Source organism: Macaca fascicularis, chromosome 14 (assembly GCF_037993035.2).
Source record: "Macaca fascicularis isolate 582-1 chromosome 14, T2T-MFA8v1.1".
In the NCBI taxonomy this organism is placed as follows: Eukaryota; Metazoa; Chordata; class Mammalia; order Primates; family Cercopithecidae; genus Macaca; species Macaca fascicularis.
This window is the reverse complement of record NC_088388.1, coordinates 117,951,550-117,971,370: the sequence shown is the minus strand read 5'-3', so window position 1 is coordinate 117,971,370 and position 19,821 is coordinate 117,951,550. Positions and strand designations below refer to the sequence as shown.

Genomic DNA, 19,821 nt, shown 5'->3' with positions numbered 1-19,821 from the left:
AAAAAAAAAAAAAAAAAAAAAAAAAAAAAAGATGCTGGTGAACTGGCTGGGCGTGGTGGCTCAGGCCTGTAATCCCAGCATTTTGGGAGGCCGAGGCGGGCAGATCGCCTGAGGTCAAGAGTTCGAGACCAGCCTGACCAAAATGGGGAAACCCCGTCTCTAATAAAAATACAAAATTAGCCAGGCGTGGTGGCGCATGCCTGTAATCCAAGCGACTGCCTGTAATCCCAGCTACTCGGGAGGCTGAGGCAGGAGAATCGCTTGACCCTAGGAAGTGGAGGTTGCAGTAAGCCGAGATCGCACCATTGCACTCCAGCCTGGGCAACAAGAGCGAAACTCCATCTCAAAAAAAAAAAAAAAAAACAGCTGGCGAATTGTTGTTTGCAGGGGAACAGGCCAAGCAAAATGCACAGCGACCTGCAGGAGGCCAAGCAAAATGCACAGTGACCTACAGGAAGAAACCTGACTGGGAGTTCCTCAGACTCACAGGAAGTCAGTTGTGGGTCTGATTCCTCTGCCTCCTTAGCTGTTTCCAGAGCCTCAGCCTGGAAATCTCCGTCTCCTCCTTGTGGGCGCTAAGTACAATGGATCCAGGGCCAAGCTGAAGTCCCGAGTTAAATCCAAGACCTGAGGGTACTCCCAATCCCTGAGTGAAGTGCTGCGCTGGGTTGCCGGGCAACTAACTGCTACAGCTGGGGCAGAAGGTGGGTGGGATGCTGAGAAAAAAATACCAGGATCGAGGACAAGAAAAACAGAGTGGGAGGGGCTTTTCAAGGATCTACGCTTCAGAATTTACACCATCCTTCCAAACCGTAGCTGCGTTTCCGGGAACTGAGTTGTGTTTACCTTGGCTTCTGACTATGTTGGCAACAGGTTTCCTGCAAGGAACAGGCGCGGCTCCACACCATCGTCCCTCCTCCCCACCCCCTGCCTTTCAATAGCCATTTTCCTGAAGCCGGAGGCATCCCAGATTAAGGGCAAGGTACGGTCCCTTTAAAATTGACCTACGGAGGCGGACTGAGCTAAAACTGACGTGCAACCGGAATGTGAGCTGTATCAGACACGTGGTACAAGGAGGCATTCATCTTGGAACCGGGCAACTGGCATTTCCGCTCTGGGTAGTACATCTTTAAAATAATGTTAGGGAAGTATCCGTTCTTGGCTGCTTTTCTTTAATTGCGTTTCCAATATTCTCTCGGTGATTCTACTCTCGAACATAGGATGAAATTTAGAATCACACTTCTTTTTCACCTCCACCCCCCCCCCACCTCTAGTGCCCATATTAAAAATGGCGGCTGCCGCCCTCCGCAGTAATAGTTGTTCAGCGAATAAAATCCGGGCGGAAACAGTAGGTAGGCTGGTTCAGTGGGGGCAGAACCTAGGTTGCCTTAGAGAGGTTCTTCGAGGTCCCGAGGGCGGCTCAAGTCAGAGTTGTTGGATTCTGCTCAGATTGGTGTGGGAAGAGCCTGCCTGTGGGGAGCGGCCACTCCATACTGCTGAGGCCTCAGGACTGCTGCTCAGCTTGCCAGTTACCTGAAGAGGCGGCGGAGCCGGGCCCCTGACCGGTCACCATGTGGGCCTTCTCGGAATTGCCCATGCCGCTGCTGGTCAATTTGATCGTCTCGCTGCTGGGATTTGTGGCCACAGTCACCCTCATCCCAGCCTTCCGGGGCCACTTCATTGCTGCGCGCCTCTGTGGTCAGGACCTCAACAAAACCAGCCGACAACAGATGTGAGCAGCGGCACACGGTTCCGGGCAGGGGGCAAGGGCTAAGGAAGGAGTGGCTAGGGCAGGGGCGGGGACCGGGGTGTTTGACCACACGTGAAAACTCAGAACTAACCCAGGCAGCCTGGAACTCGGAGAGGTGATGAGCAGAACTTATTCGCATTGGGGAAAGGATGGGTAGGGAACCTTGGGTATATCAGGGACTCTGGCAGTGGTGCTTTCCTCCCTCCGCCCCCCTCACCACTTCCCAAAATAAAAAACCAGGAATGAGAAGACCGCTTTGGGTTATTGTAACACCTGCACTAGTGAGTGACCACGCCCCCTTTCCTCTTTCCCCTCGCCCCCTTGCTGCTGGGCCACAGCCCAGAATCCCAGGGAGTGATCAGCGGTGCTGTTTTCCTTATCATCCTCTTCTGCTTCATCCCTTTCCCCTTCCTGAACTGCTTTGTGAAGGAGCAGTGTAAGGCATTCCCCCACCATGAAGTAAGTGGGTTCGTGGGGGTTGTTGCCTGTGGCTGGGACCTGGGAGGTACCTGAGAGAATTGGTGTTATTTGGGCTTGTGGGGAGGGGCTAAGAAATGATAAGAAAAGACAGGAATTCTTAAAAGGTGAAATGGGAGCAGGCTTGAGTCATGGACCTGCCCTAGCCTCCCCCAGTTTGTGGCCCTGATAGGTGCCCTCCTTGCCATCTGCTGCATGATCTTCCTGGGCTTTGCGGATGATGTACTGAATCTGCGCTGGCGCCATAAGCTGCTGCTACCCACAGCTGCCTCACTACCTCTCCTCATGGTCTATTTCACCAACTTTGGCAACACGACCATTGTGGTGCCGAAGCCCTTCCGCCCGATTCTTGGCCTGCATCTGGACTTGGGTAGGTAGTCCTGCCACCGCTACTCCTATGGCACCTACTTCAGGGCACCCTTCCTGGTGCTTCACATTCTCCTTCAAGTGTTCCTTTTCTGTCTCTGTGTCTTCCCAGATCCTTTCTGGTAGCCCTTCATCCTGTCCTCTGTCCTCACCACTTTTCTAAATCCTCCTCCCCTAGGTGGCACTACTTTTCCTACCATCTCTCCCTTCAGGAATCCTGTACTATGTCTACATGGGGCTGCTGGCAGTGTTCTGTACCAATGCCATCAATATCCTAGCAGGAATTAATGGCCTAGAGGCTGGCCAGTCACTAGTAATTTCTGCTTCCATCATTGTCTTCAACCTGGTAGAGTTGGAAGGTAGGTGGGATTGGGGGTGGGGAGAGAGAAGTCTGAATGTTAAAGGTGTGGCCTGATATATGACTTTGGGAAATTCAGGGAAAAAAAGCAATATGCGTAGTAATTATAGAAGATAAGGGAGGCTACTTACTTTGCAAATAATGCAGATTTATTGAAAGTGAGAAAGAAAAATAGCAGCCGTGTCATTTATAGCTGGATTGGCACTAACAGCTAGGCCATGATCTTCTCCCATTGAATATAAACAATTTCACAGAACCTCAACGTTACACAGGGTCATTCTGTGACCATGATGGAGGAAGACCAAAACTCGACCCCTCCCTCTATAATCCTGTTTGAGCACAGATAAAACCACAAAAACACTGAGCAACCCACAAAATGGCCAAGATCCTCTCTCTCTGTTAACGTGAGCCATGAGCGACTGCTGCGGCTTTCCAATAACAACTCAGTTCCTACCACCTTTTATTTTGTTTTTTGAGACAGGGTCTCCCTCTGTCACCCAGGCTGGAGAGCAGTGGCACGATCTTAGCTCACTGCATCCTCTGACTCAAACGATCCTCCTGCCCCAGACTCCCACGTAGCTGGGGCTACAGGCATGCGCCACCACACCTGGCAAATTTTTGTATTTTTTGTAGAGACAGGGTTTCACCACGTTGCCTAGGCTGGTCTTGAACTCCTGGGCCGAAGTGATTTGTCAGCCTTGGCCTCCCAAAGTGCTGGGATTACACTCTTGAGCCACTGTGGCCAGCCAGTTCCTACCACTTCTTAGATAAACATTAAAATGCTTGATCATAGAATTATTGTTGTTTTCTTTTCTTTTTCTTTTTTTTTTTTTTGAGACGGAGTTTCACTCTTGCCCAGGCTGGAGTGCAATGGTGCGATCTCGGCTCACTGCAACCTCCACCTCCCAGGTTCAGGCGATTCTCCTGCCTCAGCCTCCCTAGTAGCTGGGATTACAGGCATGTGCCATCACGCCCAGCTAGTTTTGTATTTTTAGTAGAGATGGGATTTCTCCATGTTGGTCAAGCTGGTCTCAAACTCCAGACCTCAGGTGATCCGCCCACCTCGGCCTCCCAAAGTGCTGGGATTACAGGTGTGAGCCACCGCACCCGGCCATGAATTACACCTGCTTTCTAACAGCACCCAATCCAGAGCAAAACTCTTACTTTCTTTTACCCTCTCCCAAAATACCCAAAACTGCAAGCCCCTCCTAACACTCTCTTACTGAGACATTCCGTGGTTCCCAATGGTGTGTGGTTTCTGAAGTCTCCCTTTTTACAACAAGTCATTAAACCTAGCTTCGAACTATAGATGTGTTTCTAGTGGTCTTTGGCTGATGGACATCAACAAATGTTTATTAAAGCTAAGTACTTTTTAAACATGATCGTATTTAAATCTTGTAATGGTTTTATGTGGCACATGTTATAATCAGCCCTGTTTTACAGATGAGTAAACAGATTTAGAGAAGTTAAATGTGTCATGATCAAGATCAAGGTCACAAAGCTAAGAAGTAAAGTTGGTGTCCAAACTGACATCAGAATGGGCTAAACCAAATTTAAGACAGTAACTAGTTTGGAAGGCTGCATGAAAGAGGTGGAATATTGGGAATTGCCTTGGGTGGCATAAAAGGGGTATTGAGTTCTTGAAAGTGACTTGGGTGAGGTGGATGATACAGCTGTAAACAGAACTTAGACAAAAATAGGACCATGGTATGCAGAAGAAGTGGGTATTAATTTTCCCTTCTTTCTTCCTTGCTTCCAAAGGTGATTGTCGGGATGATCATGTCTTTTCCCTCTACTTCATGATACCCTTTTTTTTCACCACTTTGGGATTGCTGTACCACAACTGGTAAGTAGGCCTATGGATAAGGGGAAAAGGGGAAAACTACCCGAACACATGGCAAAGATGGCCCTTATCATAACCCACCTTGTGGTGGAGAGGTTAAACCTGTGCATACCTCCATGGAATTTTCTGTGTCTTCAGTTGGTCGTATTCTGAAATTTCTCCGTACCCAACAGTATTTGGGGATGAGTGCGTGGAGGTCCCAGGAATAGATGAATTCAGGGCCTTGGATCCTGCAGAGTTGCTGCACAACTGGAGTCTCCTCTAAGTCAGAACTAGGGTCAGGGCTAGTCCAGTGCCCATAGGGTGTGATGTGAGAGAAAGGATTGGTAATGCCTCTTGCCACTGGCTCGGATCCTCTCCCCCACACAGGTACCCATCACGGGTGTTTGTGGGAGATACCTTCTGTTACTTTGCTGGCATGACCTTTGCCGTGGTGGGCATCTTGGGACACTTCAGCAAGACCATGCTACTATTCTTCATGCCCCAGGTGTTCAACTTCCTCTACTCACTGCCTCAGCTCCTGCATATCATCCCCTGCCCTCGCCACCGCATACCCAGGTAGCCGCTTTGGGGCTTGAAATGGACATCATAGCCTTTTCACTTGGGATATCTAATGCCAGCCTTTACATTGCTGTGCAAAGGGAGTGGGCCCAAAGAAGGGCTATTTCCATGTGAGTAACCCTTTATAACTTCCAAAGCACATTTATTTGCATCATCTGATACTCACAGTGGTTCTGATAACAGCAAGCAGCAGAGCCAGAAATAGATCTCAGGTTGACTCCACATTCAATGCTCTTCCTATTGATTAGCCACAGGGAGGAGGGTTCAAATAGTGGCCCAGTCACATGAAGCTGTCTTCCCCCCGCAGACTCAATATCAAGACAGGCAAACTGGAGATGAGCTATTCCAAGTTCAAGACCAAGAGCCTCTCTTTCTTGGGCACCTTTATTTTAAAGGTAACAGGGTAACAAGGAGGTAAGGCCCTAGGCTGCCATCCTGACCTTGAGGAATGGGGAACCTAGGCCTACATCAGATCCAAGGGGAACTTGGAAGCATTAAATAGATCCACATTCCTAAAGCATAGGTATTAGCTGAGGTTCTCTTCACCTCTGGTCCCTCCAGGTGGCAGAGAGCCTCCGGCTGGTGACAATACACCAAAGTGATACTGAGGATGGTGAATTCACTGAATGTAACAACATGACCCTCATCAACTTGCTACTTAAAATCTTTGGGCCCATACATGAGAGAAACCTCACATTGCTCCTGCTGCTGCTGCAGGTGAGGATGGGGATTGGGTTTATACCTCCTTGTCTCCCTTTCTCCGTGATTCTTACTCCAGTCCATTTCTCCTTGCAGATCCTGGGCAGTGCCTTCACCTTCTCCATTCGATATCAGCTCGTTCGACTCTTCTATGATGTCTGAGTCCCTTGATCATTGTCCTTTACCTCACAGTCTCTAGGATTCCTGACTCAGGCTGACCTCTTTCTGGTCCCAGACTGCCTCCTTGCCCAGGCCTCTCTCACTCTTCATACTCTTCCAGATTTTGTTCTCAGCATTTTCTTTTCCCTGTGATCACTGGCATCCTGGGCGTTTCTTGCCCCCTACTGTCTACTGATTGGATTTTACTTATGACTTTCTGCAACTTGCTACTCTCCCTCTCCATCCTGTCTTTGCAGCCTCACAGGGTGGGATACAGAAGTTTTTTTTTTGCAGTTATCCACAGTCACATTTCAGAGTCCTGACTCTCAAGGAACTACTGGTTTTTGGGATAGAACTTGGGCCAGGGCTAGGGACACAGGCTCCACAGTGACCTGTTATTTGATTGTAAATTAAGTGTTCTGATTAGTAAGAAGTAAGCAGGGGGCCACATGCTCTCAATGGAGACAATAAAGTGTTGTCTATTTCTTATTGTTCCTGTAGGTATATTTCCTATATGGGCATTTTTGGGTGGATTGGGAGGGTAGGTGGGGGTACTTCCTCCAACAGGATGCCTATCTCTCTGCCCCACCAGACCCCGTCTAACAAGAAGTGAACAGAACTGAGACCAAACAGAACATATTGAATAAACATTTAAATCCTGATACTTCAGGTGGCATGGAGGGCCACAAAATTGAAGTTATCCTGTTTCCTGGCATGGGGTCAAACTTTCAAAGACACCAGGTACAGTGGCTCATGCCTGTAATCCCAGCACTTTAGGAGGCCGAGGCAGGAGGATTGCCTGAGCTCAGGAATTCAAGACAGCCTGGGCAACAAAACGAGACTCCGTCTCTACAAAAATAAATAATTAGCCCACTGTAGTGGAGCATTTGTAGTACCATCTACTCGGGAGGTTAAGCAGGAAGGATCCCTTGAGCCCAGGAGTCCGAGGCTTGCAGTGAGCTGAGATCACACCACTGCACTCCAGCCTGGGTGACAGCAAGCAAGACCTGGTCTATTAAAAACAAGAAAGAAAAGAAAGAAAGAAAAAGAAAACTTTAAGGGGTCTAATTTCTTCCCTTTTCCATTCTCCCTTTGTCAGGTAGGAGAAGGGAGTGTGGAGTGACCGGACCTGGAAAGGGTAGCTATAGTATTGACCCCTTTCCTTTAAACATCCTACGCCAGCACAGATTTCCCAGACGCTCTCTAGGTGGCCTCAGACTCCACCCCTTTTGTCTTCCGGTTCTGCCTTCCGACTGTAGTGTTTAAATCTCGCGCGCTTTACAAGGATTGGCTACATCAGCGGGTGTTTGGCCGTCTGCGTGCTACCCCGCCTCCTCGCCTTTTCTCCCCGGGCAAAAGGTTTTCAAATTCGACCAATCAGCGGGCGCGCTCCCTCAGCCGAGGCGCGACACCCAAGGGTTAACCGCAACCAACCGGAGGCGGGTATTGGAGAAAAGAGCCAATCAGGAGGGCGCAGAGGTGTGTCCTGGGGGCTTATAAAGGCGGCCTCACGGCGCGCGCGCGACAGCAGTTACACTGCGGCGGGCTTCTGTTGGGTTGTCTCTGAACCGTTGTACTTCACCGGTCTACCTCGCTAGCATGTCGGGCCGCGGCAAGACTGGCGGCAAGGCCCGCGCCAAGGCCAAGTCGCGCTCGTCGCGCGCCGGCCTCCAGTTCCCAGTGGGCCGTGTACACCGGCTGCTGCGGAAGGGCCACTACGCCGAGCGCGTTGGCGCCGGCGCGCCCGTGTACCTGGCGGCAGTGCTGGAGTACCTCACCGCTGAGATCCTGGAGCTGGCGGGCAATGCGGCCCGCGACAACAAGAAGACGCGAATCATCCCCCGCCACCTGCAGCTGGCCATCCGCAACGACGAGGAGCTCAACAAGCTGCTGGGCGGCGTGACGATCGCCCAGGGAGGCGTCCTGCCCAACATCCAGGCCGTGCTGTTGCCCAAGAAGACCAGCGCCACCGTGGGGCCGAAGGCGCCCTCGGGCGGCAAGAAGGCCACCCAGGCCTCCCAGGAGTACTAAGAGGGCCCGCGCCGCGGCCGGCCGCCAGGCCTCCCCATGCCACCACAAAGGCCCTTTTAAGGGCCACCACCGCCCTCATGGAAAGAGCTGAGCCACTTCAGACTGCGGGGCAAGCGGGCCGCGGCTCCCGGCTCCTTTCCCCTCCCATCGCCCGCCTTTGCCGCCCGGCCTCGAGTCCCCGCCCGCCCCCCTCCTGGCCTGCACCGCCTGCCGCGTCGGCCTCGGGCCCTGCCCCATCCGCCGGCCGCCCTCCGGTAGGGCTCGGGCCCTCTGGACGCGGCTTGGGCACTCTTCGGGGACCACCGTGGCGCGGAGGACCCGAGCCTGCCGGGGGGAGGCCGGCGGCGCCGCACCTGCCCGCCTCGGCGCTCGTGACTCAGCCAGCTGCCCCATCCTGAGTCGCTGAGGGGCTGCGGGGAGGCCGCAGCACCTTCTGGAAGACTTGGCCTTCCGCTCTGACGCAGGGCCGAGGTGGGCAGTCCAGGCCGAGAGGCCGGCGGCCCTGAAGGTGAGTGAGGCCCTCGGCAGCTGCAGCCAGGGTGTCCGGTACTCCCCCGGCGTGGTGCTTAGCCCAGGACTTTCAGACGTGGCCGCTGGCCTGGAGGCTTTGGTGGGAGAGACACGATCGCTGGTTTCGGTCTGGCGCCCCCTCTGCGGCCGGGACCCAGGCCTTTCACATCAGATCTCCCTCCATCTTCATTCATAGGTCTGCGCTGGGGCCGGGACGAAGCACTTGGTAACAGGCACATCTTCCTCCCGAGTGACTGCCTCCTGCGAGGACATTTAGGGGAGGGCAGAGGCCTGCAGTTTGGCTTCACGGCTGGCTATGTGGACAGCAAGAGTCGTTTTCGCGGAAGCCGACTGGCAGCCAAGCCTGTCGGGCCTCCCCATTTCCCTTCCAGCAAACTCAACTCGGCAATCCAAGCACCTAGATACCAGCACAAGTCGGTTAATCCCTGTCTGGACTGAGCCTCCGTTGGCTTCCGAACTGGAATTTTGCAGCTAACCCTTCCAAGACTAGAACCTTAGGCATTGGGGAGTTTTAGATGAACTAATTTTATTAAAGGATTGTTTTTCTAAAAATGGAGCATTTGTTTTCATTTTGCAAGAGAGTTGTAGGATTAGTGACTTTCTATACTTTCCTGATAGTGGGGGTGGGAGGGGCATGCAATATAAATAGGCTCTACTGTTAACCGAAGAAGGAGCAAACCATAGGAATTTAAGATTATGGCTCTGTTTCTTGGTGTTCCTGCGAGACAATTTATTCTGTGTGAAATGAAAACTATTGAGGCAGAAGCAGAAAGGATGTACCAGGAGAACTTTGGGCAAAAGTCCCAGCCTCCGAGGTAAGGATGAAAGGGCTTTGTGTTTGTTCATATCTTCCCGCCAACCCCCCCACACACACACACAAAAACACCTTCAGAGCTGGTTTATTAGTAGAGTTGGTTACATTCAAAGGCTGTGGCTTGGACTTCTCTAAAGAGATGAAGCCCCCACATACTGAGGAGGCAAGGCAGTCATCAAGGCCCCAAACTGAGGCAAATCCCCGGAAGGCTTGAACCCTGCAGTTCAGTCTTCTGAGGTAATCACTCCCCAGACAGCAGTGAGAATGGGGCACTGAGGGCCGGGATGTAGGCACTGGACAGCAGCAACCGAGGCATCTGTGCCCCACAGACCAGTTAATGGGCATCGTTAAGCTGCCGTGCAACATCCAGGATGTTTTTGGCTCCTTTGCTCAGCAACAAGTTGGCCAGGCTGATGCCCAAGTTCTGGGCAGCCAACTGGGGCCCTCGTGGAATGTTACGAGCAGTGATGCCTACCAGCTGTGGGTCATCCTCAGGGCCATCTTCATGCTGTATGCGGGAAGGAGGTGGGAATTGGTGAGAACAAATGAGATTATATGCACTCTTGTTTATTACCCCCTCACCCTCCAGCTTTGGTACCTGGGCAGGGACATGGATGGTAGCCTGCATGGTGTCTTGTATGCTATCTGAGCCATCTAGACTCCAGACTCCTCCAGTCAAGTACAGCTGGGGAAGAAAACAGTTGCCTCAGCACAGTCTGAGAGCGGACTGCTTAGAAACCTGGGATGCACAGGAAGAAATGCCACAGTCCTCCCTTCCCTGGCTTGCCACCTATTTCCCCCCACTTACTTGCCCATCCTTCATAGCTGTATGCACGGCTACTGGCACACTGCAGCCTCCTTCCTGGAATGAGAAGTTCTTGTGAGCTCCAAGGGCTCTTAACACCATCCTGTGACCACAGACCTGAGGACATCACTGAAAAGATAACTGTGGGCTCAGACCTGGTCCTCTCCATACACAACATTCAACAAGAATGAGTTAGCACTATATACAGAGCATTCATGTAAGAAATCGTCCCCACCACCTTTCCCAGCTCTCCAAGTCCCCAGCCCTCCACAGGTGGAGCAGAGGCCCTACCAGGTGCCTCAGGAAGGCCCTTTCAGCGATGCAGCGAAGCAGAGTCTCGGGATCGTGCAGCACACCCACCAGATCCAAGATGTCCTGGTCCTTGGCTCGGACTTCCACGCCCAAGGCCCCCTGATGGAAAAACAGCCTAGGACATCAGGCCTGCTCTTTCCCCAACCAATGGCGCAAAGCATAGGACCATCTCTATCTACTTGCTCCCCAGGGCCTTTTGGACCAGTAGCATCCCAAGGCCTGCCCCTCCCTGAGAATGCTATTCTGGGGTAGCAGATGCAGAAGGTTGTGAGACCAGCTTCTTGGTTGAGAACAAAGGGAAGGGATATGTCACCATGTGGCTTCCCTGGTCAAGTATACCTGGCCCACAGCATACATGCATTCCTCAGGGTGCAGGATCTGTGGAGGCAGAACAGGTAGTCAAAAGGGTGGACACAGGGATGTCTAAAAACACTTGGCAGTGAGATGATTCCTATCATTGAGAAAGCCTGGGTAGGCCTAAGTGCAGGTCTGGCCTCTTTTTTTTTTTTTTTTGGTAAATTTTCTCCATGAAGGCCTAGAGTCTAGCCTCTGATTCACAATCTTCCTAGCCTGTGGTGTTAGAGGTGGGGTGGTCAAGAAGTGAAGACAGATGGTCCTTGACTTACAATGGGGTTACATCCTGATACACCCATTGCTAAGTTGAAAACACAAGCTGAAAATGCATTTAATATACCTAGCCTACTTTACATGTGCTCAGAACACTTAACATTAACCTATTATAGTTGGACAAAATCATCTAACACCAAGCCTATTTTATAATAAAGTGCTAAATATCTCATGTAATGAATACTATACTGAAAGTAAAAAACAGAATGGCTGTATGGGTACTAAGTACAGTTTCTACTGAACGTATATCACTTTCACACAATCATAAAGTCTAAAAATCCTAAATTGGGGATGACTATAAGGCAGAAAGGAGATGCAGATGAACTGGGGATAGGATAGGGGCAGCCCCTACCTGCCCCACCCGGTTGTGCCAGCCCATGCGCTGCAGGCCAGCTGTTGCCAGGATGATGGCACTGAACTCCTGCTGCTCGTCCAGCTTCCGAAGCCGGGTGTTGAGGTTTCCCCGCTGTGGAGAGTTGCTAAGGACCAGTGTCGGGCAATCTGGGGCCTCATGAGATTCCCTCTGCCTGAGTCTGTCTTTCCTTCTCTAGCTGGCTGACTTTCACTCATCTTCCAGCTCTCAGCTTAATGGTAACAGCTAACACTTACATCATACTTACTACATGCCAGACACTGCTGTAAAAGTACTTTCCATATGTCAGATCATTTCATCTTCACAACAACCCTGTGAGGAAGGTAGTATTATTATCCCCACTTTACAGATAAGGAAAATGACATAGGGAGGCTAAATGACTTGCCAAGGTTACAAGACCTCTAACAAACCTTCCCTGAACCCCCAGACTTCTGTGTTTAGATGTTCCAACTAGAAGTTTCCAGAAAATTCCCAACTTCACTTATTGGAGCACTTCGCACATACTATTTTTAAATTTAGTTTTATGAAATGTACTACATATTCATTGTAAAAGTCAAAACAATATAGTAGCATATAAAAATGGAAGTACTGGCCAGGCATGGTGGCTCAAGCCTGTAATCCCAGCCCTTTGGGAGGCCAAGGCCGGTGGATCACCTGAGGTCAGGAGTTTGAGACCAGCCTGACCAACATGGTGAAACCCCATCTCTACTAAAAATACAAAAATTAGCCAGGTGTGGTGGCAGGCACCTGTAATCCCCACTACTTGGGAGGCTGAGGTAGAAGGATTGCTTGAACTCAGGAGGCAGAGGTTGCAGTGAGCCTAGATTGCGCCACTGCACTCCAGCCTGGGCAACAGAGTGAGACCCTGTCTCAAAAAATAAAAATAAAAAATAAGGAAGTACTGTTCAGTATAACTGCATTATCCCTAAGTAAAAAGTAAACTCTACATATGCAGGGGAATGTTTATCTTGCTCACCATTATCCCCAATGCCTTGCACTCCAAACACTTGTCTGGGACTAAGAAAACACTAGACTATAAATGAGTGGACGGATGAGTGGATGGAAGGACAGACAGGCCACTAACCCCACGGGCTGCTTGCTGGAAGCCCCTTCCACTCTCAGGACTCCCAGAGCCCTCTAGACCTTGCCTTTTTCCTTGGCTGCTGCCCCTGTCACTCTTTTAAAAGGATACAATACTCCTGAACTCCAGATGTGAGAACTTTCTCTGCAGCTGGGCCGCTCTCCGCAGGGAGCTGGTTCCCACCACACTGCCCAGAGAGAGGTTACAATGAGATTTTAACTCTAGGCGGTCACTGTTCCTTTCCCCCTCCTCCCATCCCTGCATCTTCTGGGCACATCCCACCAAGCTGCCTATCCAGGCCCCACTTACCTCTTCTCTGGCAAGGTTTCTAGGGTCTTCCCAACAAATTTTGGGTGAAAGACAACAGCATCATGGGGGTTTTCCCGCCTGGAGGAGGAGGGAAGGGCATAGAATGAAGGAAGAAATTTAAGTTCAGATCACCACCAACTCACTGGTATTTCCTGAGTTTTCTGCCACCAGTCAACACTCCTCAGGGCAGAGGAGATAACCCTGGAGCAGAGGGTCAGATCCCAAAGGGAAAGGTAAAGTTTCACCTGATGCCTACCCCTGCCCAAGCCCCTTACTTGCAAAACTCTTACTTGCAGATGGCTCCGATGGTGAAGCCAGGAGGAAGCACTGTGGGCAGGTCCTTCAAGGAGTGAACAACCAGGTCCACTCTACAGAGATGGGAGATGGGGGTGAAGAGAAAGGGAATGAGCAGCCAGCCTTCACCCCTTCTCCACCCACCCCTGCCTCCACTTCAGTGGTGGAGCCTAGGGCAGTTCAGGAAGCACGCCTTCCCAAAATCTCAGGAGCATGAAACCTGCCCTCCTCTCACTCTCCCTCCTACCCTCCCTCCCCCAGCCATTCTTGCAGTCCAGGCAGCCAGCTGGCTCAGAACCAGACTCTCTCCTTTTCTGAAGCCTGAAAAAACCCACCTATGCGCCGCCTTCAGCCTCTCTGAGGGTTTAAGCCCAGCAGCCTATCTGACACCCGGGGTCCCAGCAAGAGACCTAGCACACTAGGTTCCCAGCAAGAGACTGGGGGGGCACCACACTCTCCTATCTTTACTTACTCATTCTTCTCCAGGGCATGTTCAAGCTCCTTGGTAAACAGGCTCTTCTCTCCAATCTGCCGGACAAGAAAGAGCCTGAGTGAATCCCTTCAGGGAAGGAAAGAAGAGTGGGGACAAGAACTGGGGAGGGAGATGTTGTTACCTTAGAGAGTGCAGTATCAAGAATCTTGTCCCCTGTGGTGGACATAGCAACTGAGGAGAGAGTCAATCAATCAGGCGCTCATTATTGATCAGCATTTACTGAGCCCAGCACTGTGCTACGATTCATGATGAGGACAGAGGCACATAATCCCTGGTCCCTGCCCTCTGAGTACATACGATCGAGCAGGAAGACCAGAAACACTCCTAAAAAGACCCAAAGCTCAAGATGTTAAATGCCAGGCTAACCCAGGTAGTCAGAGCTGGAGGTATTCAGAGGAAAGCACCTTCGGAACTGGGAGCAGCCCAGAGGGATTCTTGGGGCAGCGAGACAGGCTTTAGCTAAAGGCAAAGCCAGAAATGCTGTGTTCTCCCCTCTCGGGGTACCAGGCTTCCCATTAGCTTCCACTCCTTTCCAGAAAACTCACTGATTTCAAACTGCAGGCCAGGGTACAAGGCTTTCAGTGTTGCCACCACACTGTCCGTCTGTATGCGAGCAAGCTGCGGGTAGAGATTTGGATTAGTCCTGCCCTTCCCAGCCACTGCTCAGACTCTCAAAGGTTAGGCAGATCCTGAAGGGACTGGAATTTCCATCTGAGAATGAGAAGGGGCTTGGGAGCCCTCTGTACTCCAACAATTTTCCCAGCCTAGGGATGATCTTGCCATAGAATGTAATCTGCCATTCCCCAGGGAACTTAACGCCCAGCCACCCCATCTCCTCCATGCTAGGAATTAACCCTCTGAGTCCCCCAATTTGTGGTACTGTGAACATCACAACTGTTCTGACAAACCTCTTCCACCCAGGCTCCTGCACCCACCTGGCTCTTGCGGGTACCCACGCGAATCACTCTCATCTTTGGGCTGTTTTCTTCCTGCAGAAAAAGTCCCCAGGTCACAGTCCCCTCTGTTCCTTGTGTTCCTCAATACCTTGTCCAAGAACCAGAATCACTGGCTTGGAAGAAAGGAACTTCAGAACCTGGCCTGTGGCTAGCTGGGGCTCAGAGTGGGGAAATACTTGGGCTGGTCCCTTTCACCTTCCTCAGTACCTTCTGCCCTCCTCAGGGATCCAGAGAAGCAGAGACTAGAGGGAGGCAACAGTAGGACCTACTGTTGCTGCCACTGCAGTAACCAGGACACTGAGCCCTGAAGCCCACCTTGGCCAAGGAAGTTGTCAGTAGGAGTGCTGTGCACAGCCAGGTGGATAAAGAGATAAGGCCCATCAGCCTGGCCACAGGAAGGGTGGGGCCTGCAGCTGGCAGGGGCGGGGCAGCCAGGACCACACTGGGGAACCTGTGCTGAGTCACTGGAGGATAGATTCCTTATCTACAACAGACGAGGCACTTGAGAAAATTTCAGTGCCATCCAGATGCCACATGGAGTAGACTAGAGTCTAAGAGCAGCAAGCTGCCACCTTCTCCAGCAAGAGGCCCAGATGTCTGGCTGCAAAAGAACTCAAGAGGATGAAGATGCCACAGTGGGGAAAGCTGACAGTATTAACAGTCACTTAATCTGGCTGGACTGCATGCATTAAGGACTAAGGTCAACAGATCTGATGTACAGTCCTGCTCAGCCTCTTGGCTGGGTGACCTTGGGTACATTGTCCCATCAGGATCTGTTTGTTCATCTATAAAATGAAGAGGTTGGACTCAGGTTTCTTCTGCCTCAGATGTTCCATAAGACTAGGAGGCTGCGCTGCCTAAAGTTCGTTCACCTAGAGTGTTGTCTCCAGTTTCGCCAACAAGGAAATATTGGGAGGGCAGAGCCCAAGTCAAGAACTCAAGAGGACACGCCTCTTCCTCCTGCCAGAGTACCTTGGACAAAAGTATTCACTGCCAAGCAGGTAGAACTGAATTCTTCAGTCTAAGATAGACGTCCCATTTCTTTTTTTTTTTTTTTTTTTTTTTTTGAGATGGAGTCTTACTCTTTTGCCCAGGCTGGAGTGCAGTGGCATGATCTAGGCTCACTGCAACCTCTACCCCCCGGGTTCAAGCTAAAGGCATGTACCACCATGCCCAGCTAATTCTTGCATTTTTAGTAGGGATGGGGTTTCACTATGTTGGCCAGGCTGGTCTCGAACTCCTGACCTTGTGATCCTCCTGCCCCAGCCTCCCAAAGCGCTGGGATTACAGGCCTGAGCCACCACATCCGGCCTGATCCCATTTCTTTCTACATCAGACAGTAGCCACTGTAGATACTGATACTGTCAACAGTCGACATTCCCTGATATGGGATGTTCATCCTATGGAGTTCCTTTTTTTTTTTTTTTTTTCTTTCAGACAGAGTCTCCCTCTGTCGCCTAGGCTGGAGTGCAGTGGCACATTCTCAGCTCACTGCAACCTCCACCTCCCGGGTTCAAGCAATTCTCCTGTCTCAGCCTCCCAAGTAGCTGGGATTACAGGTGCATGCTGCCACACCAGCTAATTTTTTGTATTTTTAGTAGAAACGGGGTTTCAACATGTTCCCTAGGCTAGTCTCGAACTTCTGAGCTCAGGCAATCCACCTGCCTTGGCCTCCCAAAGTGCTAGGATTACAGGCATGAGCCACTGTGCCCGGCCTAATTTTTATATTTTTAGTAGAGACGGGGTTTCACCATGTTGGCCAGGGTGCTATGGAGTTCTTTTGCACCCAAACATCTGGGGTCTCTATTGTGGGAGCAGGTGACAGTTTGCTGCCCTCAGACTCTGGTCTACTCCATGTGATCACGCCAGTAAATTAACCCTGGGAGACCCTTTGCAAATTAGGCTAGGCTTGAAATACTAAACGTGGCCACCAAAATTCTGGGCCACAGGGAGCCCACAGAAAGGACTCTAAGGTCCCAGAACTACTAGGTTCAAACAATTCCTTAAGTTCCTTGAATGTGCACAGCATATTCAAGTCAAACCGTTTCATTAAAAAATAAAACATTGAGCACTTCTAAGTTGAAGCTATTGCTTCTGCATATTGTTGTCCCCTCAACAATCCTATCAGGTAGACAAGACAGGCACCTTTGGGACCATGTTACAGAAGCAACGGGTGGCACCAAGGCATGAGGTGACTTGCCCAGGGTCACAGAGATAATAACCGAGAAAGAGTTGGGGCTACAATTCAGATCTTCCTACTCCTAGTCCAGGGCTCCGGAATGACTGCAGGAGCAAAGATCCCAGCCCTCACCAACTGGCTGGACAGGGGGAGATTAGCAGCTCCCCATCTCTTTCTTATCTCAGCCTGACAGTGGCCTCCACCAACTCTGCAGTTTGTGCACAAGCCCAGGGCTCAGCAAGCAGGCTTGTAATGGGAAGGCCCACAGCGGCCTCCCACCCACGGCAGTAATTCAGTAGGTGTGTCTCAGCTGAGGACTTGGAGAGTTGGTTGTGGCTGGGAGACCACTGTAATACAAAAATAAGGCGCACTTCTAAGACGTTTGTGTGCAGTTCGGAGGCTTGGCTTATGCTCTCTCCTCTGAATCAAAATTGGAACGTGTCTTCCCAAAGGGGCCGCATCTGCATCCGCCTCGGCCCAGCCTCGAATGAAAGGACCACGTCTGTGTAGACGAACGTTCGCGGTCTGGGTCACTAAATCTAGAGCCGTGCATCCCAGGCCTGATGGGAATCCCACCCAGATGCCCGCAGGGACCGGGGTTCTGTTCCAGACAATCCTTCCACTCTTAACCCAGCACCACCGCTCTCTTGATTCCCCCATTCCTTCCGGAGGGCAACAGAACTACTGGCCCTTTAAAAATTATTCGGACCAAAAAAAAAAAAAAAAAGCCGTTCTGACCAATAGCGACTGAGGATGGCAACCTGGGGCCAATTGCTGCACGGCTCGTCCAGAAGCCCAAAGTGTGCTGGTCACCGGCTCAGCACTCACCGCCGTTGCAGCCGCATTGCCGTTACCAGACATGGCTCCGCTTAGGAAGTAGGCTGTGTTTGGGTGCCGCTAAGGTCCCCCAGCCCCGGGAAGCCGGGGGCTCCGGCCGGCGAGTACCGGGGACACGTGGGGCCCCAGCTTGTCCTACAGTCTGACTCCTGGTCTCCGCAAGGCTCACGTCACTTCCGGCGCCCTCCCTCGAAGGGGAGGTCCCTCCCTCTGGGCGGGAATTGGAACATTGCGACAGAGTGGAGCTCCTCATTCGACCTCTCCGTTCCCCAGCTGTGGCATGAGCAAGTAGTGCAGCTTCTATGGCACTTCCTTTGCTCTATTCAAACTTAGCTTTGCTACATCCCTGAAGTAGGCAGCATTTTTCTTTTTGATACAGGGTCTCACTGTGTCCCCAGACTAGAGTGCAGTGGATGACCACGGGTCACTGCAGCTTTGACCTCCCGGCTTCAGCGATCCCCCCACCTCAGCCTCCCAAGTAGCTGGGACTACAGGTGCACAGCACCACGTCCGGCTAATTTCTAGATTTTTTGTAGAGACAGCAGGGAGGTGGTCTCACTGTGTTGCCCAGGCTGGTCTCAAACTCCTGGACTCAAGCAATTATCTCACCTTGGCCTCCTAAAACGCTGGGATTACAGGCGTGAGCCACTGGCCCAGCCAGCATTTCAATTCTTAAGATGAAGAAACTGGTTCAGAGAGATTAAAGGTTATGCCTAACGACAAGTAACTGAAGTGGGAGCACAAACGCTACATACTTGTAGTGAGAAAAGAGCTTATTAGGAAAAGTGCTTTCCCATGAACATAATGAACAATCATGATTAATAATCACCCAGCTGGGTGCAGTGGCTCACACCTATATTCCCAGCACTTTAGGAAGCCAAGGCAGGAAGACTGCTTGAGCCCAGGAGTTTGAGACCACCCTGGGCGACATGGTGAAAACCTCATCTCTACAAAAAATACGAAAATAGCCAGTGTGCGGCCGGGCGCGGTGGCTCAAGCCTGTAATCCCAGCACTTTGGGAGGCCGAGACGGGCGGATCACGAGGTCAGGAGATCGAGACTATCCTGTCTATAGATCGAGACTATACAGTGAAACCCCGTCTCTACTAAAAAATACAAAAAAAAAAAAAAACTAGCCAGGCAAGGTGGCGGGCGCCTGTAGTCCCAGCTACTCGGGAGGCTGAGGCAGGAGAATGGCGTAAACCCGGGAGGCGGAGCTTGCAGTGAGCCGAGATCCGGCCACTAAAAAAAAAAAAAAGAAAATATCCAGTGTGGTGGCACACGCCTGTAGTCCCAGCTACTCAGGAGGCTGAGGTGTGAGGATCGCTTGAGCCCAGGAAGTCGAGGCAGCTGTGAGCTATCGTGGTGCCACTGCACTGTCGCCTGGATGGCAGAGTGAGACCCCCGTTTTTTATGTTTTTTTTTATTTTTTTTTTTGAGATGGAGTTTCACTCTTGTTGCCCAGGGTGGAGTGCAATGGTGTAATCTCGGCTCACCGCAACCTCCGCCTCCTGGGTTCAAGCAATTCTCCTGCCTCAGCCTCCTGAGTAGCTAGGATTACAGGCACCCGCCACCACAGTCAGCTAGTTTTTGTGTTTTTAGTAGAGATGGGGTTTTACCATGTTGGTCAGGCTGGTCTTGAACTCCTGACCTCAGGTGATCCGCCCACTTCAGCCTCCCCGAGTGCTGGGAATACAAGCATGAGCCACCGTGCCATGTGCTTAGCACTGTACAAAGAACTGGACACCTATTTGCTTGTTAGGCTTTCATAACAGCCATATAGGGTAGGTGTTATAATCCCTAATGCACAGATGAAGAAACAGATTGATGGGGAAAGAGTGGGAGTAGGGTGAGGGATAAGAGACTACACATTGGGTACAGTGTACACTGCTTGGGTGATCGGCACCAAATCTCAGAAGTTACTACTAAAGAACTTGTTCACATAACCAAATACCACCTGTTCCCCA

At 51.2% G+C, this 19,821-nt stretch overlaps 3 protein-coding genes across 16 annotated transcripts; 2 read left to right on the top strand and 1 right to left on the bottom strand.

The window, feature by feature from the left end:
* Positions 1–1,364: 1,364 nt before the first annotated feature.
* On the top strand, positions 1,365–9,327 carry DPAGT1 (dolichyl-phosphate N-acetylglucosaminephosphotransferase 1). Of its 10 annotated transcripts, XM_074015419.1 has the most exons (11): positions 1,365–1,732; positions 2,089–2,209; positions 2,384–2,597; positions 2,806–2,952; positions 4,713–4,797; positions 5,164–5,352; positions 5,663–5,750; positions 5,917–6,072; positions 6,151–6,954; positions 7,313–8,752; positions 8,951–9,327. In XM_074015419.1, the coding sequence occupies exons 1-9, from the start codon at positions 1,572–1,574 to the stop codon at positions 6,214–6,216; spliced, it is 1,227 nt and encodes a 408-aa protein (XP_073871520.1). In that variant the 5' UTR covers positions 1,365–1,571; the 3' UTR covers positions 6,217–6,954; positions 7,313–8,752; positions 8,951–9,327. The 10 variants fall into 10 exon arrangements, with proteins under 10 accessions (XP_073871520.1, XP_005579954.1, XP_073871524.1 ...); XM_005579897.5 differs by having other exon boundaries at positions 7,313–9,327; XM_074015423.1 differs by having other exon boundaries at positions 2,772–2,952; positions 7,313–9,327.
* H2AX (H2A.X variant histone) lies at positions 7,737–9,327 on the top strand. The gene is made up of 2 exons (XM_074015425.1): positions 7,737–8,752; positions 8,951–9,327. The coding sequence occupies exon 1, from the start codon at positions 7,813–7,815 to the stop codon at positions 8,242–8,244; it is 432 nt and encodes a 143-aa protein (XP_073871526.1). The 5' UTR covers positions 7,737–7,812; the 3' UTR covers positions 8,245–8,752; positions 8,951–9,327.
* Positions 9,328–9,658: 331 nt separating this feature from the next.
* Positions 9,659–18,027, bottom strand: HMBS (hydroxymethylbilane synthase). Of its 5 annotated transcripts, none has more exons than XM_015435824.3 (14): positions 17,757–18,027; positions 14,819–14,872; positions 14,429–14,501; positions 14,005–14,054; positions 13,863–13,918; positions 13,387–13,464; positions 13,097–13,174; positions 12,899–12,974; positions 11,686–11,799; positions 11,046–11,084; positions 10,686–10,805; positions 10,398–10,451; positions 10,188–10,274; positions 9,659–10,097 (listed from the first exon to the last, which is right to left on the bottom strand). In XM_015435824.3, the coding sequence occupies exons 1-14, from the start codon at positions 17,877–17,879 to the stop codon at positions 9,924–9,926; spliced, it is 1,176 nt and encodes a 391-aa protein (XP_015291310.1). In that variant the 5' UTR covers positions 17,880–18,027; the 3' UTR covers positions 9,659–9,923. The 5 variants fall into 5 exon arrangements, with proteins under 5 accessions (XP_015291310.1, XP_045225943.1, XP_005579945.1 ...); XM_045370008.2 differs by having other exon boundaries at positions 17,780–18,027; XM_005579888.4 differs by having other exon boundaries at positions 17,847–18,027.
* Positions 18,028–19,821: the final 1,794 nt, after the last annotated feature.